This window comes from Bubalus bubalis, chromosome X, assembly GCF_019923935.1.
Source record: "Bubalus bubalis isolate 160015118507 breed Murrah chromosome X, NDDB_SH_1, whole genome shotgun sequence".
Taxonomy (NCBI): Eukaryota; Metazoa; Chordata; class Mammalia; order Artiodactyla; family Bovidae; genus Bubalus; species Bubalus bubalis.
Genome location: NC_059181.1, coordinates 76187365 through 76213020, shown reverse-complemented (window position 1 = coordinate 76213020; position 25656 = coordinate 76187365). Strand labels below are relative to the sequence as shown.

General features: G+C 36.6%; 1 protein-coding gene across 4 annotated transcripts in view; it reads left to right on the top strand.

The window, feature by feature from the left end:
• Positions 1 to 25656, top strand: part of CHM (CHM Rab escort protein) — a 240436-nt gene that overhangs the window by 144522 nt on the left and 70258 nt on the right. For all 4 annotated transcript variants that reach the window (XM_006078988.4, XM_044937402.2, XM_006078989.4 and 1 more), the window contains one exon: positions 16669 to 16746. In XM_006078988.4, the coding sequence (XP_006079050.1) occupies positions 16669 to 16746 (78 nt within the window). The remainder of the gene's footprint in view (positions 1 to 16668; positions 16747 to 25656) is intronic.

Below are 25656 nucleotides of genomic sequence, written 5' to 3'. Positions count from 1 at the left end.
TTCCTTCTCCAGGTAATCTTTCCAACCCAGGGTTTGAACCCATGTCTCCTGTGTCTCCTGCATTGTAAGCAGAATTTTTACCCTCTGAGCTGTCTGGGACACCTTAGAACAGTACCTGGCACATAATGAGCACTACATGAGCCTTTGTTATATAAAATAAAATAATTTCCAAGCTTTGTTAAGTTGTGCATATGTAATTTCAGGTTCTTAGATATGGTGGAGGAGTTCCAAATGCTTAATGAATTGAGAGCCAAATTTCTGACTGAAGTGTTCCACCTTCCATGATGTCTTCAAAATCAACACTTACCTGTCATCCTGTAGTGGTCTTAGGGTAGAGGTGGGTGAACCAAGATCAGAACCCCGGCTGTCTGAAATCTAGTGCAGCACTTCCCCCCATGTCTGGAAAGCACAAAAGCATAGCAAAAGGTACTTGTCTTTTTTTTTTTTTTTTTTTTTGTGAGGTTAGACCTGACTTTTTCCTGCCTTTTGGTGGTGTATGTTATGATGTACTTCTTTCACAAACAAATCAATTGCAAACAAATGTTAGTTTTCTTCATATTCCTAAAGTAGAAGTAAAAAAACACTATTGAATGTTTGTTTAGTACATGAATGTTTTAATACTCAAAATAGACTCAATTTTAAGAATAGCAGACTAAGACAGTGTCTGTATGGTACAGATAAATCAAGTGTAAAGCAGAACCATTTCGTCATCTGCTTTCAAATTTCAACTTAAATATTCTGGCCATAATGAGATTGTATTACTTATCTCCAATAGTTTTTGCTTTATGATAATTAGATACCAAATATTATCAAACTTACATGAGAAAAGAAATACTGCTTTATTCCTGAATACTTCCTGGAGTAGAAAAGAATTTTCCTTAGAATGTAAACTTTGGAGCTAATATTTTCAAGGCCCAGTAAACATTACTGATACTCTTGATGTTCAGTCAGTTGAACAGAATGAATGTTTTTGCTATTAACCATTCTTTATGGAGATGATCTTAGTCACTGCTGCTGCTAAGTCACTTCAGTCGTGTCCAACTCGGCAACCCCATAGACAGCAGCCCACCAGGCTCCCCCGTCCCTGGGATTCTCCAGGCAAGAACACTGGAGTGGGTTGCTATTTCCTTCTCCAGTGCATGAAAGTGAAAAGTGAAAGTGAAGCCGCTCAGTCGTATCCGACTCTTAGCGACCCCATGGATTGTAGCCTACCAGGCTTCTCCATCCATGGGATTTTCCAGGCAAGAGTACTGGAGTGGGGTGCCATTGCCTTCTCCCGATTTTAGTCACAGAAATATACTAATAAAAATACTAATTAGTCGAAATACTAATATTTCTTAGTCACAGAAATATACTAACAAGTAATAAAATATACTAATAAAATTGACCTGATCATTGCATTTAGAAATATTTTTAAAAATACCCTCATATATGATACATAATTAGATTAAAGAAATGAATATTTCAGCCTTGCAGATTAAACTTGAGCTTGTGTGCATTTTGCTCCCCCTGGAAGATGTCAGACCACGGGTAAAACCTCCCCATAAGTAGGAATGTTTTCTTTAGAAATACCAAGTTAAGTTTGTAAATCTATGTGAGTTTAATTCCTTGATGTCAGTTTGGAACTTGTAGTTAATATGTTGAAATGGTATAAGAAAAATACCTAACGTCTATGGGAAATAAAAGCTAGATAGCAAAAGGAAGGATGCCAAAGACAGCAAAGCACAAAAGCATAGTGAAAGGTCCTTGGGCAGCTTTGACGTTCTCTGTTTTGTGGGATGCCCTCTTGTTTTGTTAAGAATAGGATATTTAGACAACCAGTAGTTCTCAACTCCTTTGTCAGCATACATTATGCATCCATCTTTTTGCATGTTTGACCCATTTGCAGGGACATACCCTGGGAATTTTTAAAGGCTTTGACATAAGTGAAAGTGAAAGTGTTAGTCACTCAGTTGTGTCTGACTGTTTGTGACCCCAAGGATTGTAGCCTGCCAGGCTCCTCTGCCCATGGTATTTTCCAAGCAAGAATACTGTAGTGGGTTGCCATTTCCATCTCCAGGGGATCTGGGGATCTTCCTGACCCAGGGGTTGAATCTGGGTCTCCTGCATTACAGACAGACTCTTCACCAACTGAGCTACCAGGGAAGACCTAGATAAGAGAGGCATAGTCTCTCTTGGCATAGGTAAGAGAGGCTGTAGTCTCTGCATAGGTCCCACCATAACACCACCCTTTTTTTTCCCCCCACAAACTTAAGACACATAGTCTCACAGAACATTCAGGTTGAGAACAGTTAGGTTATTAAACATAATAACATGTTTTATATGAGTATAAAATTCATAAGAGATCTGAAATTCATCTATGAGTGATGACTTTTATCACTTTTATCTTGTTAAATGAAAGATAGCTTATGAACAGCCAATATATATGTTTCCTTGAGTTTTAGGGAAAAGGGAAAAAATTTTAGATGTCTTGTTCAGGAGAAAAAAATACTATATAAGATGTATGAACTTTAGCTCTCTGTGATTCTAGATTTTAGTGTATTTTTAATTTCATAAAGCCAATCGAACAGATGTATTTTCAGCAGCGTAGGATTCTGTTTACACTTTTGATATTTTCTTTCCTAACTTGCTACTGTACACTTTCTGGTTATACCATGCAGCATGTTGACCTTTATTTATTTATTTATTTTTTTCCCTAAAAGGAAATACTTTTTTTCTTTTCCTGCTTATCAGAACATCCATGTTTATGATAAGAAACTTAGTACAGAAGATATGAAGAATGCAAAATTTAAATTGATTTTTTTTTTTTTTTAATCAGAATCAGTTTGAATCCTTTTGTGACCCCATGGACTGTAGTTCCTCTCTCCATGGAATTCTCCAGGCCAAAATTCTGAAGTGGGTAGCCATTCCCTTCTCTAGGGGAATCTTCCAACCCAGGAATCAAACCCAGGTCTCCTGCATCACAGGTGGATTTTTTACTGATTGAGCTACCAGGGAAGCTCTTGAATCCTTTTGGTTTGGTTTAAAAATGGCCTTCATAAGGTTTATCATCTTTACTTTGACCATCCAGTTAGTTACTTAGTATCCCAGCCTTAATTTATGCATAGTGTCAAAACTACTCTAATCCTTGAAAACTAAAACAGTTCCTCCAGATTGCTCAATATGGTAAGTATCATTGTATAAACAAATTTGTTGCTGTTGTCTAAGTCTGAGAATCCCAAAGCTTTTTTTTTTTCCCTACCACATCTAGTGTTGTAAGTACGTTTTGCCTTTTTAAGTATTTGTATTGTTTATTGACAAAGGCAAAAGCCGATCCTTCTGTAAATAGCTTGGAAAAATTTGAATTTCCCATTAGAGTTTATATAAGAGATAAACTTGAGTCCATATATTGGGAAATTGAGTTATGGAAAAATATTACACACACCATGTATTTTTTTAAATTGTTTTCATAAGTTTCCAGTGAGGATTGGGAAGAAGAGAGTATATTTCAGAGGTCAAATTACCAAAGTTGAAATGTTTTTCAACTTCAGTATGGGAACAGTATAGACACTAGTTCAGTGTTTATACGTTTATGTACTACCCTTTTACAAGATGAAAGAATACTAGTTGTTATGATTATTAAACTAGAAACTAGAAGTTTCACTAAAATAAGCTTTTTCTACATTAGAAAGTTTTATAAATAAACCAATAAAATACAAAAAGTTTCTGAGATCTTGGAGACTTAAACTGGTTCTGATCTCAATTTTTTTTGTTTTTTTCCTTTCCGCTGAATATGTCCTCTTTGAAACGTGTATCTTCCCTGGCCAAAGATCGAGCCACAAAACCTGTCTTGCAAATGTATACTCTTGATCATAAGAGGAACCTAGTAAGAGTATTCATTGTGTTTGTTACTATCAGTACACTGGCGAGTTTTGTGCATTATTTGATAGCCATATGCATTTTGTCTCAATATCCATGCACTCAAGCACAGTCAAACACAAACACATGCACACTCACTGACTGGATCACGCTTACTGAGTTTTTTATCAAAGACCTAAAATGAATACGTTTTTATGTGAAACGTTAGGAGAGCATTGACTATAAACTTGGGCTCTCTGTTTTATAATATGCATATTTAGAAGAAAAGTTAGAATTAAGGGAGGAGGGTTCAGGATGGGGAACACATGTATACCTGTGGCGGATTCATTTTGATATTTGGCAAAACTAATACAATTATGTAAAGTTTAAAAATAAAATAAAATTTAAAAAAATGTAAAAAAAAAAGAATTAATTTAATAAATACATGTATTGGATGTATTATACTGGCTCTTCTGTGGGTGCTAGACATACATTGTTGAAAAGAGAGAAAGTCTCTGGTTGAGGCTTGGGGATGTTGAAGACTGTTACAGATGGAGAGACAGTACACAAAATTTAAGAGACTTATATGGCAATTGAGTGCCACCAGAGGAGGCACTGCTTAATCTTTTGATGATTTGAGCAAAGAGCCTAGGCAGCTGGAACTGTCAGGGGTCTAAGGTGGGATCTTTTGAAATATAGGAAGGTTAATATGACTGGGACATAGTGAGCAAGTTAATCAGGAGTGGCGATTGTGACAGTACCCCACTGAAACCTTGATGAGCATACAAATTACTGCTACCTACTCTTTGTAGCATCTCTGCATCCTAATAATTTATGTAAATTTTCTGTCTTTTGAAATATGATTTCCTTTTGAGGATTACTTTTTTACTTCTGTAGAAAAAAATCACATCATGTTTATTTTTCTTTATTAGTTTGATGTTCTTTATGATACAACAGCTTTGATAATTGGACCTCAGCTGAAGGTCTAGAAAACTTTTTAAAAAATAATAAAATGAAGAATTAAATCCAGGACACAGAATGTTCTGTGTGTAAAAATAGATTAAATAAGACTAATATATTAGTTTGAGCCCTTGCCATTTTACTCCCTGATCTCCCTGCAAAGCTGTCAGAGCCTTATTTATCTTCAGAAGGCAGAGAAGGTCTCTTGCCACCTTCAGGAAAAACTGGTTAAGGCAAAGACCTACTGTTCATTTTTCATATATAGAATCCCACATGTATAATTTTAGAAAGGAAAACAGTGCCTTGTATTTTACATTTCAGAATTTGAGGAATATTTTCAGAGATTCACTTCTTTGTGCTTTCAAATTCTAAAGCAAATACAATTCAGATTTTATTCTTGCAGTTTCAAAATTAGTACAAATGAATATGTTTAAAATAGTTCTTCCATTTGGAAAGTAAAGAAATTGGATGAAGAGATACTTTCTGTTCTGTTGGATTTGTCTTGGGAACATTATATCCACAGAGTACATTTCTCCTATAGCGACATATTCAGTAACCCTGAAGTCTGTTTTCTTTCTTGTTACATTAGTTTTTAATTAAACAAAACAACTAGTTGGAGGCAGTTACCATCTATGAAAATTATTTTGGAAGTGAACTTCACTTTTATTAGCTGAAGCAGTAATCAGAAGAGTTAATAGAATAATTAAATTATATATAAATTCATAAATCAGAAATAGTGCTATCAAAAAGTTCACCTAAAATGGGTCCTTTTGTTTTGCAGGTACATTAAAAAATATTACAACTGCTAATTCCTACCTACCTTGACAGGTGCTGAAATTGCTTTCTTAAAGACTATGTAGGATATGGGCTACCAGCCTCAAATTTTCACAACTGTTAATTTATCTGTAATGCAACTTGATGTCACCAGGGCAAAGTCGAAGGCGAGCACAGTGTTGTTATGTCCTCTTTCAGTAAAATATGAATCATTTTTAGAAGCAGTACTCAACTAACTTGAGTTCTGTCAGTTTAAAATGTCTATTGTTTGGGGTTAATGGCATCAAAAAGTTAGATTATACTACGAATATACACAATTATCTGAATAATATATTGGATAGATATTATGTTGCTTTTGTGAATTTTACTTGAGCTTGTTATAAAAAAGTAATTAAAGTGGCAGTTTAATATTTGAAACAAAAAAGATATGTCATTGGACTCAGTGCTTCTTATTTCTCAGAAACTTTTTACTTGGATTTGCATGTTATTTTTAACTTAATTACAGTGGGACACATGGAAAATTTCCTGCTACTGAGCTTTGTACTTTTTACAGTTGCATGTATGGGAATGGTAGATCTCCATCACTCATGTCCTATAGCTGATGATAGTTAAATTTTAAATGCAGCTTTATGCAGTCAGGCATTACGTCTGTCATAGACTATTAAAATAGAGTAAATTTATCTTTGAAAAAAATCCAAGACTGTGAATTTAGAAAGCAAGTTGTCATTTTTTTAAATTAAAATTCAGTATGCACTATAATTATTTCGTTTCTTTGAAAGTGACATTGTCTTTTTTTCCCTCGAACTTTGACAAAAGGAAGACAAGTTCATAAATGAGGAAAATCATCTTTACTCTCAGTCATTAGGCAGACCTGATATTAATTTCACATGAATGACCATTGCTTATTTTTCAAGTTTATATTTTCATTGTGATAATATAAATATCTGAAAAATATTAGGTATATCTCTATATTATTAAATAATAAATGACCAAAGTATAATGTGTGAACATTATAAGTAAGAGAAATTCAAAATAAGGTTTAATCTTTGATTTATCACTGACTCTCATCTCATAGGTAGATTTTTTTTTTCAGTCTAAAGAAAGAAGCTGAGATAAATATATATTCACAAGCTTTCCCAAGATGCCTCAATTATTTTTACAGTCAATTTAAAATGGAAACACTCTGCTTAATTGTGGTCACTTAGGGGCATCAAATACCTTTCCCTCTTTCAATATTTTGTATAGCAAAATAAAAAATGGATACTGTTGGAATTCTACCAGTTCTATTAACATTTGCATTTTGCTGTGTCTTGAACTGATTTCTTTTTAATTTAGAAGATCCATATTTTATGTATTTTTTTTTTTTTAAGATCTTTAGAGCATTTATTTGTAAAGAAGAATTAAGAGGAAACTTGAACATAATACCTTTTGTTACCATCAATCTTATTCTAGTTCCTAATAGTCCATACTTGAGCTGGTTTTTCTGTATGATAATCTTAAACTTTTATAGCTTATAATTCACAATCTGTCTTCATCTTTATCAGATCACAACGATCTTTTGAGGGAAAAAAAGGGTGTTTTTTTGTTTGTTTGTTTGTTTGTTTGTTTTAATTAATTTGTTTTAAAGAAAGAAAGAAAGTGAAGTCACTCAGCTGTGTCCGCCTCTTTGTGACCCTGTGGACTGTAGCCTACCAGGCTTCTCCGTCCATGGGATTCTCCAGGCAAGAATACTGGAGTGGGTTACCATTTCCTTAGGGGTCGAACCCGGGTCTCCTGCATTGGAGGCAGACACTTTAACCTCTGAGCCATGTTTTAATCAGAGGCTAATTACTTTCCAGTATTGTAGTGGTTTTTGCCATACATTCACATGAATCAGCCATGGATGTGCATGTGTCCCCCATCTTGAACCCCCCTCCCATCGCAGATCATCCCACCCTTGCCTTCTCCCTCAGAGTCCAAAAGACTGTTCTTTACATCTGTGTCTCTTTTGCTTTCTCACATTTAAGGTCATTGTTACCATCTTTCTAAATTCCATATATATGCGTTAATATACTCTATTGGTGTTTTTCTTTCTGACTTACTTCACTCCGTATAATAGGCTCCAGTTTCATCCACCTCATTAGAACTGATTGAAATACATTATTTTTAATGGCTGAGTAATATTCTATTGTGTATATGTACCACAGCTTTCTTATCCATTCGTCTGCCGATGACCATCTATGTTGCTTCCATGTCCTGGCTATTGTAAACAGTGCTGCAATGAACATTTGGGTACACGTGTCTCTTTCAATTCTGGTTTCCTTGGTGTGTTTGCCCAGCAGTGGGATTGCTGGGTTGTATGGCAGTTCTATTTCCAGTTTTTTAAGGAATTGCCACACTGTTCTTCATAGTGGCTGGACCAGTTTGCATTCCCACCAACAGTGTAAGAGGGTTCCCTTTTCTCTGTACCCTCTCCAGCATTTATTGTTTGTAGACATTTTGATGGCAGCCATTCTGACTGGTGTGAGATGGTACCTAATTGTAGTTTTGATTTGCATTTCTCTGATAATGAGTGATGTTGAGCATCCTTTCATGTATTTGTTAGCCATCTGTATGTCTTCTTTGGAGAAATGTCTGTTTAGTTCTTTGGCCCATTTTTTGATTGGGTCGTTTATTTTTCCGGAATTGAGCTGCAGGAGCTGCTTGTATATTTTTGAGGTTAATTCTTTGTCAGGTGCTTCGTTTGCTATTTTTTTCTCCCATTCTGAAGGCTGTCTTTTCACCTTGCATATTGTTTCCTTCGTTGTGCAAAAGCTTTTAAGTTTAGTTAGGTCCCATTTGTTTATTTTTGCTTTTATTTCCATTATTCTGGGAGGTGGGTCATAAAGGAGCCTGTTGTGATTTATGTCAGAGTGTTTTGCCTGTGTTTTTCTGGAGTTTTATAGTTTCTGGTCTTACATTTAGATCTTTAATTCATTTTGAGTTTATTTTTGTGTATGGTGTTAGAAAGTGTTCTAGTTTTATTCTTTTACAAGTGGTTGACCAGTTTTCCCAGCACCACTTGTTAAAGAGATTGTCTTTTCTCTATTGTATATTCTTGCCTCCTTTGTCAAACATAAGGTGTCTATAGGTACGTGGACTTATCTCTGGGCTTTGTATTGTGTTCCATTGATCTATATTTCTGTCTTTGTGCCAGTACCATACTGTCTTGATGACTATAGCTTTGTAGTATAGTCTGAAGTCAGGCAGGTTTATTCCTCCAGTTCCATTCTTGTTTCTCAAGATTGCTTTGGCTATTTGAGGTTTTTTGTATTTCCATACAAATTGTGAAATCATTTGTTCTAGTTCTCTGAAAAATACCTCTGCTAGCTTGATAGGGATTGCATTGAATTTATAGATTGCTTTGGGTAGTATACTCAAGAAGATCCATGTTTTAAATTGTAATGCACAACATCTTGAATAATAGTTGTTTAACATAGAACATTTATATCAAGGTAAATAAAAATATCAAAAGAAGACTTAGTGAATAACTGAGGCATAGGAATTGCAATGACAAATGTCTCCAGTGACCAGTCAAGTCATAGAAAGGAAGCGAACTAGGGAGGAGATGGAGGGAATGATAGGGACCACAGTGAACTCTTAAGCACAGGGCACATTTAAAGGAAGAAGCTGCTATACGACCCTTAGTCTTGATTGCAAACTCAGTGTTGACAAATTTTCTCTTATGCAAAGAAACCAGGGGTCCAGATTGTGTATGCCAAGGGAATTTTTTTTAATTGTGAGGTCATTCAAAACTTACCTAGAGGTGGATTTATCCCATGGACTTCCAGTTGTAGAAAAATGACAATTTTTATATGTACATTTAAGAGGATGATATTTTTCACCAAACTGAGATTTTTCAAAACTTATTATTATAGCCATTCCAAAATTCTTTTTCATTGCATCATCTTCATTGCAATTCTTCACTGCATCATCATAGTTAACAACGGTGGTAGGTAGTGTATTTGTACCACGCATATACCATTCCCTAAGTCTAGACTTGGATTTTATTGTGGTTGTTGTTTAGTCACTAAGTCATGTCCAACTCTTTGCGACCCCATGGGCTGCAGTACATCAGACTTCTCTGTCCTTCACTATTTCCTGTAGTTTGCTCAAACTCATGTCCATTGAATCAGTGTTGCTATCCAACCATCTCATCCTCTGTATTTTGAGTTACTATATAAATTGAGCACCCCTTAAGGAAACCACAAGTGTTCCAGTGGAATTTTTCTTGTCACAAATTGACAGCCTAGAAATATTGGGGTTAACCTTTGACTCTGTCCTAATTACTGTTATTTCTTCTCAATTTCTTAGAGATATGTTTTCCTTAGTTTGCACTCTTCTGTCCTGATCCAGGACTTATCACTTAACTGAATTCCAGCTGTAACCCCTAGCAGCTTTCCTGCTCCCAGTATCTACCACCTTCTTTGAGCTGACATGTCACTTCCAGTGGCATTCTGTGGTTTGCCACATCAAGTCCAAAGGCTTCTATAACCATATTCTATGATCATGTGATCATTTAGCTCCTTCTTGTCTTTTCCGAATTTATCCGTCCATTCAGTTATTGGGCTTCCCTGGTAGCTCAGCTGATAAAGAATCTGCCTGAAATGTAGGAAAACCCACTCAATTGCTGGATCAGGAACTGAGATCCCCTGGAGAAGGGATAGGCTACCCACTCCAGTATTCTTGGGCTTCCCTAGTCACTCCTATGGTAAAGAATCTGTCTGCAATGCGGGAGACCTGGGTTCCATCCCTGGGTTGGGAAGATCCCCTGGAGAAGGGAATGACTATGCTCTTCTGTATTCTAGCCTAGAAAATTCCATGGACAGAGGAGCCTGGCAGGCTATAGTCCGTGGGGTCACAAAGAGTCAGACATGACTGAGTGACTATCACTTTACTTTCAGTTTTTTAGATATCTATGTGCAGTCTCACCTTTCTTTATATTTTCTCATGTTTTAGAGAGAAACATGCCCTCACCCTCAACAGCCTAACCTACTCCTCTTCAAGGCTTGATTCAGGGTTAGCCATCAGATCTCCCTCCACTACCTCTGGCTGCAAGAAGCTCTGTGCTTTTCAGCAAGTAGTTTAACTTCTCTGATTCTATAACAGGGAATTGGTCCAGCTCTTGTAGAGATTTTCTCTGGCTGTGACATTCTTTAACCCCATCTCTTTAAAAATGTTGACTTCTTCTGTAAACTCCTTTATAATGCTTTTAGTCTCTACCATATAATCTTCAGTTTTTCTCTGGCTATTACACTTAATAATGTCATTTGTCTCACATGCTTAACAAAGGGCTAAGTCCATACCTTATACTTTTGTGCCTGTTGTAAATTAATGCAGTGCAGGTGACTAGTTGGTTAATTTGAACACTCTCAGTCTTTTACACAGCCTGAGCTGAATCATAGCTAATAGCTGTACCTTCAGGTCCCAAGCCAGTACTGTTAACCTTTGCACTGAAAAGGTTTGCAAGCCTTTTCTAGGATTTGTCTAACAGAAGTGACTATCCTTTGTTTTATTTTACTATATGAATTGCTATCTGCCAACAAAGGAAATAAGTGAGTATCTGGGATTGCAGAGGTCTGGGTCACTTTTGTTTGTGAACCTTCTCAGTTTAAAAAGTGAGAGACTTGAGCAGAGGTTCAGTTTGGGAAGGGCAGTTGAAGATAATCAGTTCCCTTGGGGTATCGAGAAGGTGTAGAGCGTACATAGTTTAAAGAAGGAGCCCAAGGAACCACAGAGGAATAAGGCTAACTATTTGACCTGAGAGTCAATTTTTTAATAAATAGCTAAAGAGTGAAGTTATTGAACATATAACCCACAGGAGGAAAGAATATGGTTTTGTGAGGTAATTATACCTCAGCATCTAACAGGGTTCTTTGAGAGGGTAAAAAAGGTGTGCACAAGAGGGAGCCAGTGAACATTCAGATTTTCAAAAAGCCTTTGGTAGATTTTGTACCAAAGACTGCTTTAAGAAATGTCCTCTCAAACCAGAATTAAAAGAGACATGTGTACCCCAGTGTTCATCGCAGCACTGTTTACAATAGCCAGGACATGGAAACAACCTAGGTGGTCATCAGCAGATGAATGGATAAGAAAGCTGTGCTACATATACACAATGGAATATTAGTCAGCCAATAAAAAGAATGCATTTGAATCAGTTCTGAGGTGGATGAAACTGGAGCCTATTATACAGAGTGAAGTAAGTCAAAGAAAAACACCAATAGAGTATACTAATGCATATATATGGAATTTAGAAAGATGGTAACAATAACCCTATATGCGAGACAGCAAAAGAGACACAGATATAAAGAACAGTCTTTTGAACTCTGTGGGAGAAGGTGAGGGTGGGATAATTTGAGAGAATAGCATTGAAACATGTATATTATCATATGTGAAACAGATCTCCAGTCTAGGTTCAATGCATGAGACAGAGTGCTCAGGGCTGGTGCACTTGGATGACCCTGAGGGATGGGATGGGGAGGGAGATGGGAGGGGGGGTTCAGGATGGGAAACACATGTACACCCATGGCTGATTCATGTCAGTGTATGGCAAACACCACTACAATATTCTAAAGTAATTAGCCTCCAATTAAAATAAATTAATTAAAAAAAAAAAGAAAAAAAAATGTCCTCTCACCATGGAGTTGGGGATAATGTTTATTCATGCATAGAGATCTAGTTTAAATAGAAGGAAGGAACAAATAGGTAGTTTAAAATGAGCTCTTACTTTCATGGAGAGATTTTTACAGTAGGCTTTCTTTGTTTTTAGCATTTTTATAAATAATTGAAGAGTTGGCATAGTAACTCTGAGTTGCTTCCCAATTTATAGTTGACATTGAGAGCTTGTATATAGTAAAATATAATACTAAGCTAAAGAGTATTATCTGAAGGACTGTTTTAGAAGGCAGAAAAATGGAACGCAAGACTATATCTCTAAGAAGATGGCTGCACACATATATTTCAACTCATGGAAGAGATCCAGGAGTCATTATATAGGGATCTCTGAAGATACTTGCCTTGGATACTCATGTATCTGCATTCAGAAGGACCTATATAATTCTGGATGTAATCGTAAAAATCTGTTATTGCCTGATTCAAAATTGATACCTCTTTACCTGTGTTATTTGTACAATTTGAATTTTGAAGATTAGGTGGCAAATGGATCAAGGATTTGAATAAGGAGTATTCAAATAAGAGATGAGTATATCATATCAAGCCTAGCTCAGTTGCTCAGTCATGTCTGAGTCTTTGTGACCCCATAGACCCCATAGAGTCCAGCCTGCCAAGCTCCTCTGTCCGTGGGATTTTCCTGGCAAGAATACTGGAGTGGATTGTCATTTCCTCCTCCAAGGCATCTTCCTGACCCAGGGATAGAACCTGCTAACCCATGTCTCCTGCGTCTCCTGCAGCGGAGAGCAGTGAGCCACCTGGGAAGCCCGAGGATATCAGCAGAGAAAGTCTGAGAAAGGAAATTAAAAGAAATCTCATGAAGAGCATATGTTGGTTGGTTTACTGTAGACTTGTTTGCTACATCCCAAAAGTTTGAACAAAGCTTTCTTTTGAATTTGAAAAATCTGTTTTTAAATGAATTTGCTTTAGCAGACATGTGGCAAATAAGAAACATGAGGCTATTAGCTTAAGTGTTCAGACTGAAAAGTTCAATTTTATCAACAACTTAGTTTAAATTATAATTTGTTTAAAGAGTAGTCAGTAAATACCAGTGCTTTCTCATCAAAAGCTCTGTGGATATCATTGTGATAGGCTATGTTGAAGAATCATTGAATTGGCAAAGTGATTCTGACACTTATATAAACCAGGGAGCCATTTTACACAAGAACTATAGATACAGAACCTAGGTTGTGACCCAAGGATGTAAATTGACCCCCAATACTTTGGGAAGACTTTATTGTTAAAAAATTGAATGATGACTTGTACTCTATAATTTGTGCTAATTTATTCTGGGCCCCTGGTGCAGTTATTAATACAGATCTGTTTCTGTCATCCAATACATAGTTTTATTGTGACTTTTCCTATAGAAGGTTAAATTTAAGGACAGGTGGAAAAGCTGGGGAAATAAAAGAGAATATATCATCCACAGAATGTCACCAAGAACATGGAAAGCTAGATATATGGCTGAGATCTATAAAATAGGGACAGTTTCTGGGAGTGAGCTTTATGAAGGCTATGCATTGCTTTTTTGACAGCTTTTTCTAAGTTAAGCATGATGATAATGCCTTCCCAGAGTGATGCCAGTGCCTAAAGGGCAATCCATCTGCCCACAACCTTTTCAGTGAGTGTGAAACTTGCATCAAAAGATGCACTGGACTCAGATACTTGTACCGTATAATTTCTTAAATTATCAACAGTGCTGTGCCCTTCCAAGTACATGGTAACTCCTTGAAAGCACAGAAACTAATCTCTTCATCACGCCCTCCCATGTAGAAATTAGTATTAAATAGTAATTTTAAAGGATGGTCAGGAGTTATGGTCACTGAGTTGGTTAGACTTAGCTGACCCTAATAATGACACCCCAGGTGGAAGAAGAATGTTTCTGCAGAAGCCCTTCAAAGCAGTTATTGTACAGCAATACTGTTATCAGACTTGAGCAGTAACATTTGATTGTTCACACATTTCAGAGGGGAGACTGCTCTCATGGATAGGTGTATTACCTTAAATTTGTCTTCAGGAAGACATCTTCCTGCTACATCTAGTCCATCAGCAAATCTTGTCAGATTTATGTGTTAAATATGTCCCCAGTCTCTCCACTTCATCTCTCTTGCCATGACCCTGCTTCAGACCGGCATCATCTCTTGCTGGTCTACTGCAGACATAACTTCCCTCCCCTATTCTACTCTTGCCCCATTGACAATTCTCTCAACAGCAGCCAGGCTCATCTTTTTTTTGAATACAAATCTGATTATGTCACTGTCCTACTCAAATCTTCTGGTAAAGCATCTGCCTACGATGTCAGAGACCCACATTCAATCCCTGGGTTGGGAAGATCTCCTGCAGAAGGAAATGGCAACCCACTCCAGTATTCTTGCCTGGAAAATCCCATGGACAGAGGAACCTGGTCGGCTATAGTCCATAGGGTCGCAAAGAGTCGGACATAACTGAACGACTTCACTTTCACTTTCATGGGTCTTATATTAGTTTGTTATCACTGCCATAATAAATCACCATTAACTTATTAGCTTAAAACCATGAAAGTCTGTTGTCTCACACTCCTGGGTGTCTGAAGCCTAAAATGAATAGGCTGGGCTCCTTCTGTCTTGGGGCTGTAGGAGAGAATCTATTTCTTATCTTTTCCAGCTTATAAAGGCCCCCTGCATTCCTTGACTTGTGACCCCCTTTTAGCAGTGGCATGACTCTGACCTCTGCTTCCATCTGCAAATCTTCACTGACTTTGACCTTTCTGCTTCCTCTTTTAAGATACCTTTCTGATGACATTGCATCCATTGGGATAATCTAGGATAATTTCTCCATCTCATGATCTTTAGTTTAATCACATCTTCAGAGTTCCTCTTGCTGTGTAAGAGAACATATCCACAGGTTCCAGAGATTAGGATGTGGACATCTGTGATGGGAGCATTATTCAGTCTACCACAGTCTTCTTCCTGGGCTTTCCATCATTCTTAATGTTTTTAATCCATCCCTTTTTAGTATACTCATTTTAACTATCTGAATAAGGTTTTGTGGTAATCTAATCCTTCTGTTTGTTATGTCTGTTAATTCTCACTCAGGATAAGATGTATTTCTTCATTTGTTGTATTGGATTATAAGCTCATCATAAGGGAACTCTGGGAAATTTTGATAATTTCATGTAGCCTGGATTGAGGTCATATTGTTCTAGAAAGTTTTAGCAGTTGCTTCCACAAAATTTCCCAGAGTACTACTGACCCAGGTGGGGCCAGTGGTAAAGAATCAGCCTGCCAATGCAGAAGACACAAGAGACGGGGTTTGATCCCTGGGTCAGAAAGATCCCGTGATGTAGGAAGTGGCAACCCACTCCAGTATTCTTGCCTGGAGATTTCCATGGACAGAGGAGCCTAGCAGGTTAGTCTTTGGGGCCGCAAAGAGTCAGACACAGCTGAGCTATTGAGCACACACCCTGGCACAGAGCCATTTTTCATGATGTTTTATTGGTTAGTGAGTGAAGTTGCTCAGTCAGAGTTTCTCAAATCATGTAATAGTGTAATTTCAGATTTCCAGTCTATGTGAGAGAAGACCACTGGTTATAAATACAATATTGTAAAGTTAAAAAATAAAAATAATAAATAAAATTCAAAAAAAAATAAATACAGAAGAATATACATCCTTGCAGATGGATTCTTTACCACTGAGCCATCGTGGAAACCCACACAGGGCTTTAGATAAAACAATTTAATGTTTTCTGTCTTGTAGTCACTGGATTTTCCCCCTTGATCACCTTTTCACTAAAGTGTAGTCCTTTAAGGATCCAGATATTATTAGAGAATATCTCATTCTCTACTCTCTGCCTTGTTTGAATCCTAAGGCCTCTCCTTTCCCTACATGGGCATTAAAACTCCAGCCCCTAGATTCGTGAGTTAGACAAACTCCTTAGACCTTCTGTAGCATTAACTCCTGTGCTTATTCCTCTGGTTTTCAGTTCCTGATTTAGTTTGTGCTTACTTTTATGGTAAGTAAAATTTCCAGAGCCTTCCCAGCTTGTTTTTCCCTTAGCATTTCTTTGTGGTCACTTCTGTTGTGGAGGGGTCTCATCCATCACCTCCTGAGGCTATTTGTAGCCTATATACCTTAGGTAGTCAGTAGCTGGTTTGGGAGTGGGGGATAACTGAGCTTTGCTTAGGGATACTTTCAGCTTGGTCACAATTCTAGGTTTTCATGTTGTATTATTAGCACTAATACCTCTGCTGCATTAAAATATTAATCTTATCTCTGAGATATCCTTAATACCATGATAGATAATAAATTATCAATATATTTTTCTTCTAAGACCAGTTAAATTTATTAGGTGTTAGATATTTTAAAAAACATTATGTTACCTTAATTTTCAACTCAAGAATTCTAATCCTCATTTTCCTATTCTCTTCCTAGAATGTGTGCAGTGTTTGGTGGAATCTATTGTCTTCGCCATTCAGTACAGTGCCTTGTTGTGGATAAAGAATCTGGAAAGTAAGGATGATATAAGTTGCCTTCCTGTATTTACACCCCTAAGTACAAGTGAAAAATGCTAAAGTCGATTTTTAAAAAATGATTCTTCAAAGATCCTCCTTGGTATTAATAACATATCAACCTTGATTAAAAGTAATTTGTGTTTAGATCCTCCAGAACAAGGAAAATGAGTTCAGAATATAGAAACTAAATTAATTTCCCTGCAATATGCCTATAACTCCTGATCATCCAAGCTCAGAAGACAAATCATTTCAGCTGCCGGGGGTAGGTGATGAGTGATGTTAGTTTTCCTTGTGGCCTTACCTCCTCTAATTGATTTTCATCAGATGACAACAAAGCCCTATGTTATTGCATTTTTAAAAATGGATCTCACCTAAAGACTCATCAAATTAATCTCTACTGATAATGCATGTCACTCCAAGAGAAAAGACTTTAATGATTTTTAGGTAGATTGTTGTCATAAACTATGCTGCCCTGTTATCTGAGGATGAATTCCTTTATAACCGTATCAGGCCTGCAGGCTGGTTTAGAATTGAAATAAGAATGTACCTGCTTTTAAAGAAAGCTGAACATGATCTCTTTATCTGTTCTTTTTTATATTTCAGTTTTATTTTTCTAGGATTTGTTATTCAGTTACTAAAATATGTTCTTGTCTAAATTACACTAAGTAGTATATATATATATATTTTTTTTATTTCTGGGCTTTACATTTAAACATAAATGGGCTAACTGCATCAAATTTTAGGAGCTGTTTTAAATTGCTATGTATTTTTCTTTTTCTAAGTATTTACTGATCCATATCTCTTGTGTGACTGTTTTTAGGGATACATAAAGAAGTAGTATTGTTCAGGTCATAAAATACCTTAATATCTGGACCTAGAATCTTAAAAATATAAAATTTAAGCTGTTTTTTTCATTTTACAATAATTTTATATAGTCCAAGTAGCATAAAGTGTTAATTTCTTATAGGCCAGCTATAGTGCAATAACTAGTATTTTGAGATATGGTGGAGAACAAATTCAACTAGAATATGTAATATTTAGACAAGGAAAGTAAATATTTAGTATAAGATAAAATAGACATATGGTTTAAATGCATATAATTATCTTTAGCACTTTAACAGAAAGGTACTACATAAGTGAAACATTAATAATCTACAGTGAAAAATCTACCCCACAGGCCCAAGATATATTGATATGTGAGGGCTCTCTGGAGGTTCATGATGGAATAGTTGTCTTTATGATTCTTAAAGTCATTTTCCCTTATGCATTCATTTTGAAGCATGAGTATGTATCCATGATGGAAAGCTAGATAATGAATTGCTTGTTTGGTGCTTATTTACTTAGATCCTTTTACGTTTTGGAGGCCTCATTCCAGTCCTACATGTTACTCTTGGTGACATGAAGAATCCGCATGGCTTGTGTTTGTTGTTTTTCTTAAAGGATCTGTTAGTACAGTAAAAAGCATCTGTTGCACTAAAGGCTGCATTTACCTTAACTTTGACTTAGTTTTTATTACAAACTCTAAATAGAGGAACTCTTCTTTGTGGTCTGCTGCAGATCTTGGACTGCAACAGATAGCTGAGGGCTCAGGCTCTAAAGACCAAAGTTTGGTAGTTTTCAAATTTTAATGTGTCTGTAAATCACTAGGTAATAGGTAAACTTGTAAAACAAAATGCCCATTTCTGTGCCTCATGCTGGTAGAGTAAAATTGGATAATATGCTTAGAGTGGAGTCAGGAAATTGGCAATTTTAAGGAACACCTCCAGCTGAATATTATGTAGGTACTCCTTAGATGAAACTGAGAAACACTGATCTTTAAGGTAAAGTTCAAGATTTAGCCACTGGTACTGTGTTCCATGATGGACTAGGCACTCTAGGTCTTAATTCATTTCTTTTTTATCTTTGTAGAAAGACCTTAAACATAATAATTATTCTTTAACAACTCTTAAGGCATGCAGTGGTCAGGTAATCCTGGAGTAAAAGGAGACCTGGAACTCTGTCACTGCCATGAGGGACAGTGGGCAAGTCACTTGTCTCTGGACCAGTTCCTTTGGCTATGAATTAGATGGACTCTGTGGTAGATTTTGGGTCTCCTCCCAGATATGACATGCTTTAGTTGAGTTACTGAAAGTACTTAAAAAGTACTTAGTTTTTCCTTAGCACTTAGAAATAAATTATCTTAAAATGTTTTATATGCCCAAATATAGTCCATTCTCACATATTGGGTAATCTTCAGTCCAGTGAAAAATTTAAAAAAATGTTAGAACAGGTTGTATGTGTCTACTTTAATGAATATGAATGAAATCGCAAAATGGCTACTTCCACTGTTTATTATTACTTTACTAGAATGTCAGTTTTCCAATGAATATCTTTTTATTGTCCATCTTGGGGTGTTTAAGATATAGCCATTTTGTATTCTGTGTATGATTCTCATATTGGAAAACTTATTCCAAGCCATAAATATTTATTTCCTTAATAGTGGGACAGTTAAAAATTTGACCTGCATTTATAATATTCATGATATGTACAATATTCTCACTACTAAATTGCATAATTGATCTTTAAAAAGTTTCTTTATAAGAGACAACCAGTACTTCAAAACTGTAAATTCAAACCTTCACTAAAAATCCATTGTATCAAGTCAAAGAGTCTCTATAAGCATCTAAAGCAAGTATTGACTGAAGTTGACTCAGGCTAATTTATCTTTCACAAATACTATTACTTTGTCATTCAAAATCCAATAATTGAGAGACCTACCAGTAATAGATATTTTGTCAGGATTTGAATATAAATGAGGGATAATTTTTTGAGGGAAAAACCTTGAGTTTATATTTGGGCATATCCAGCATACATTTCTTTTTAAGCAATCCAGGTTGACTCAAACAATTGTTTATTCTGAGTTTTATAGGCTTATTAATCAAGGAATTTGCAAACGTTTGCATTTGTCTCCTTATGGTTTTAGATTGTCTTGTCTCCCCTAATTTCTTGTATGGAACACTTGGCATCCTCTTTCCTCTTTGGTGTGGTTAAGAGCTACCCATGCTTCAGGTGCTTAGACCTCATGCTTAGACCTCAAAGGTCTAAGTTTATTTCCTGATCCCACAGACTAGATCAGAACCCTCTGCCAGCCCCGCAACTCAGGTCCCCCCATATGATTGTAAATTCTCTGTAAGAAAAGGCAGGATCTCACTGCTATAGTATCCCCAGAATCAAGGCAGGTTCCTATCATCCATTATACTCAATAGATTTAAGTTTATAAAAATGAAGATTAAAAATTGATGATAGCATTTTTGTGTTTTTCTTTTCACCTTTCATTGAGGAAAGCAAATAGAAGCATAAATGATCATAGCATTGAGTTTAGCGTGGTGATTATACATCAAAGTGTTGTACAAACTTTGAGAGGAGAAATATGGAATATGTAACTAAATCCATACTTATTTTGAGCTATATCTTATTTTTCATTTTTGTTTAATGTACTCTCCTGAGATCCACTTTGACTGTGCTCTCTTGGCTATGTTATCCTTGACTCTGCTTTCTTAATTTTCAGAGGACATATATATCAGGAGTTCTTTTCTATACATTCTCATTAAATTCTAATACTGAAGCCCTCTGTTGACTGTTTTTGGAAACACTGAATGCTGTTGTTGAGCAGCTTTCTTTTCCTTTGTAGGAATGCTGACCATGTAAAATTCCTGTAAATTTGATTTCACCATTTAGCAACGCAGTATTTGATATTAGTGTAGGGTATGGATGACCTTGGCCAGACATGTCTGTAACCAATAGTCGGAATCTAATTACTTCAGCTAATGTTCTTGTGAACTTCAGCTGTCTCACTTACTAGATTTCCTGCTATTACTATTTCTTGGAGATATCTTTTTTTTTTTTTTCTTATGTCAGGAATAACTAACTGTACCTTTCCCAGGTATTTGGAAGTTAGTAATGAATAGTATGTTAGACTCAGGGTGAGGTGACTGATTCTTAACACCATTTTTCATTAAATAAGAAAATCACTGAATTTCATATTTTAGTATGTCCAATTTGCAAGATGGTAGTGGTAATATTCTAGATATTTAACCTCCACCAATCACATGCTAGTTGCTATGGGGATAAAGAGATGAATAAAACATGAATCTTGCCCTTGTGTATAAAGATTACAGGCTCTAAAGTCATGTAGGCCTAGATATGTGTCCTGGCTTCCCCACTTACTAGTTGAGTGAACTTTAGCAAGTTGTTTAACCTCTCTTTGCTTCAGTTTCTTTATCTTGAAAGTGGGACACAACAGTACCTATCTCATTTGGTTATTATGAGTATGAATTGAACAGATGAAGTGTGTAGAATCCATATAGCAAGAGCTTAGTATCTGTTAGCTAATAGTAGTTTTTAATGTAATTGGATACTTTGGAATCCCATAGAGGAGATATATTGGGAAGATCCTTCTGTGCTATGCTAAGGAGTTCAGATTATAATTTCAGATATTTCAGATTATAATGTAGTTTTTTAAATTTATTTTTTATTGAAGAATAATTTCTTTACAGAATTTTGTTGTTTTCTATCAAACCTCAACATGAATCAGCCATAGGTATACATATATCCCCTCCCTTTTGAACTTCCCTCCCCATCCCACCCCTCTAGGTTGATACAGAGCCCCTGTTTGAGTTTCCTGAGTAGTACAGCAAATTCAGCAAATTCCCATTGGCTATCTATTTTACATATGGTAATATAATTATAAATGGGTGAATAACAAGATTAGATTTGTTACTTTTACATTCCATTTCTGTGATTAGAGGTGATTTGGAAGAAGCACTGCGATGGAAAGAGATTCTTTACCTGCTAAATCAGAGATTCTGTAATTTTTGTTTCTGTTTCTGCACTATTCACATATATTGAATACTTCCATCATCCATCATGTATTCAGGCATCCATGCACAGTTGTCATCTGTGTGCCAGGCACTGGTGATATAGCATAGTACAAGACAATCATGATCTTTGTTCTCATGGAGCTTAGAGTCTACTGGGGTACATTAGAGAACAAATAAATTAATTAGATAATTATACATTGAAATCTGTTCAATATTGCAGATCTGGCTCTGTCCTTCCCTATGTAAAAAGCTTCAGTGACTTTATATCACTTCAGAATGCCGCGTGACCCCTTTAACATGACGCGTGAGACTCTGGGGTCTGACCTTTGCCTGCCTCTCTCAGTTCATCTGTCTTCTCTCCCTATTTGGTTCCTTGTATTTCTCTTACTTGCCTCTGTTCCCCTGCAAGTGCTGAGCTTCTATTGAAATGTTCTTATTTGCTTGCTTTAACTGGTTTTAACTGCTTTCAGTTCAGTTCAGTTGCTCAGTCATGTCTGACTCTTTGCAACCCCATGAATCGCAGCACGCCAGGCCTCCCTGTCCATCACCAACTCCCGGAATTCACTCAAACTCATGTCCATAGAGTCAGTGATGCCATCCAGCCATCTCATCCTCTGTCGTCCCCTTCTCCTCCTGCCCCCAATCCCTCCCAGCATCAGAGTCTTTTCCAATGAGTCAACTCTTCGCATGAGGTGGCCAAAGTACTGGAGTTTCAGCTTTAGCATCATTCCTTCCAAAGAAATCCCAAGGCTGATCTCCTTCAGAATGGACTGGTTGGATCTCCTTGCAGTCCAAGGGACTCCCAAGAGTCTTCTCCAACACCACACTTCAAAAGCATCAGTTCTTCTGTGCTCACCTTTCTTCACATCCATACATGACCACAGGAAAAACCATAGCCTTGACTAGACGGACCTTTATTGGCAAAGTAATGTCTCTGCTTTTGAATATGCTATCTAGGTTGGTCATAACTTTCCTCCCAAGGAATAAGCGTCTTTTAGTTTCATGGCTGCAGTCACCATCTGCAGTGATTTTGGAGCCCCAAAAAATAAAGTCTGACACTGTTTCCACTGTTTCCCCATCTATTTCCCATGAAGTGATGGGACCAGATGCCATGATCTTCGTTGTCTGTATGTTGAGCTTTAAGTCAACTTTTTCACTCTCCACTTTCACTTTCATCAAGAGGCTTTTGAGTTCCTCTTCACTTTCTGCCATAAGGGTGGTGTCATCTGCATATCTGAGGTTATTGACATTTCTCCTGGGAATCTTGATTCCAGCTTGTGCTTCTTCCAGCCCAGTGTTTCTCATAATGTACTCTGCATATAAGTTAAATAAGCAGGGTGACACTATACAGCCTTGACATACTCCATTTCCTATTTGGAACCAGTCTGTTGTTCCATGTCCAGTTCTAACTGTTGCTTCCTAACCTGCAAATAGGTTTCTCAAGAGGCAGGTCAGGTGGTCTGGTATTCCCATCTCTTTCATAATTTTCCACAGTTTATTGTGATCCACACAGTAAAAGGCTTTGGCATAGTCAATAAAGCAGAAATAGATGTTTTTCTGGAACTCTCTTGCTTTTTTGATGATCCAGCGGATGTTGGCAATTTGATCTCTGATTCCTCTGCCTTTTCTAAAACAAAAGCAGCTAATGTATCACTTCCTCCAAAGAACATTCCCAAATACTCTGCTGTTCCCCCCACCACCAAGCTTTCACCTCTTAGAACAGTGCTTGGTACATGGTTGTTATGCCACACACATATGGCATAAATATTATTTTTAACAAATGAACTACCAGTGTGGTAACAATCCATTCATTGTCATATTAGATTTAACAAGAGTCTAGGGCAGTGTCAGTGGAGATGTTGAGGAAAGGCTAGTTTCAAGAAATGTTTATAAGGTGAAATCAAGATTGAGTAGCAGATTAGATGTGGGAAAAGAGATTTCTAATCTAAGGAAACTCTAGTAACTGCTGGTCATGCCATTAACTGGGACTTGGATTCCAAGAAGGGAAGCAGGTGAGGAACTATGAAGAATTCAGGTATGGGGCATGCTAGGTTAAAAAGGCATTTGGAGTCTATCCAGAAAAAAAAGTAGGTAATAGTTAAAAATATGAATATAGAGCTTGGGATTGATTACAACAAAGAGCCATAGGTTTGGAGTTACAATCATGTTTGAGACTGTTGTAATAGATATTTATCCAATAAAAATGAGTAATAGGCGTTTTGGAATGGTTTCATCGAAAAGGTGGCATTTGAAATAATAAGTTTGAGAAAGCTTGAAAGGGCATTGTGAGCAGAGGTATTATTCTGTTTCCTTCAGTTACTGGGAATCTTCTAATTCCTTTAATTAATGTATTTTTCTTTTAATGATTTCATGTGTGATTTATGTATTCCTTATAAAAGTAATGGGGATATTAATCTGAAGATTATACAGAATGGATACTTGTTTTAATATTATTTTTTATCTCCTGGACCAAATTCCAGATAAAGAGTTTTCATCTTGCTGATTATTTTCTTTCTTACCTTAATTTTGCTATTTGTGCCCTCATGTTATTGAACCAAGAACTGTATAACTGTTGTGATTTAGAAAGCTCAGCTCTAGAAATGTTCTGTCTGGCTTCACTGATTCTTATGATCAGCTTGGTTGTTGCGCCCTGTAACTGGGAACTCCTATCATGTTCCTCCTCAATTTACTATTGATGGGGCTCAGCAAGATCCTCAACTAAATCCAGAATGCTGTTAATCTTTAATGGCTTCCTCAAGTTCATGTTGGAGGGGTGAACAGAGGCGATTTTAATGTCTCATTTTGTTGTTTTCCATTACTTGAATGTCATAATTTTTTATATTAATCTTTATAATACAAAGTCTAAGTCTAGGTCCCAAATCTATATCTCTTTCCTCATTGTTCTCCCAAATAGGCCTAATATATGATAGTAAGTATCTGAGGGGAAAACAAATCTTATCACTTACTTAAATATGTCTTGGTTTGAACAGCTTTGCTCAGGCCTAGAGCCTTAGTACTTTAGCATGAGACTATCAGGTAAGTTGTATTGTTATCATCTATCTGGCTGACTGGGCATATATGACTGTCACCTCAATTTCTGCAGAAATCAGTGTTTTTTTCTATAGCAATAATCTTGAATTTCCACCTAGGATAGCGTAAAGATACAACAGTAGCTGTGACACACTCCATGGTGATTCTTCCCTGGGATTTGGGAGCTTATCAGAATCTCCAGGGGTACTTATAATTTGAAAAAGTCCCCCAGGTGTGATTCTGATTTGCTTCCTTCTCCTTCTCCTCCTCCTGTGAGAATCACTTTTTAATCCAGAAGCGTCAGCATAGATAGGCACATTTATTGGCATATTATCCTTGCATAGTTGAGCTCCCCAGTCTCCATACCCATTCTTCCGTTCTGAGTGATCCCCAGTAGTGTTAATGCCATAACTTCTGAAATCACTGTCTGCCTTTCACCAAAGCTGTAGCTATCATGAAAGCAGACCAGTTAGTATTTGGAAACCTACAGGCAAGGAGGTCTCCACAAGCTTCAGGGCCAGGTTTAATTATGTGGTTTACTTAAATGGGAGCCCTTTGCAAAGACTTAGATTGGAGTCCAAGGTTTACACTAACATCACTCCCTCTTCCAATTTGATTCCAACATTTTATGGTGAAAATATTAAACTCTACACCAACATGGAAAGAATTTCAGGGTGATCACCTGTATATCCACAACTTAGATTCTACAATTAACATTTCAACATGCTTGCTTAATCATATGTCTACCCAAATATTTATCCCTCTGTTCACCTATTCACCGTTTCACAGTAACTTTCACAGTAAATTCCAGATAGCAGTACAGTTTCCCCTAAATACTTCAGTATGCATATCATTAACTAGAGTTTAATATTTGTTTATAGCTTTTTCTTCTGATGTAAAATTTACATGTGGTAAAGTACCCAAATCTTAAGTGCTCATTACCTGAATGTTGACAAATGATAAATCTGTATAATCTGAATCCTTGTCAAAATACAGAAGATTTTAACAGCCTCTTTTTT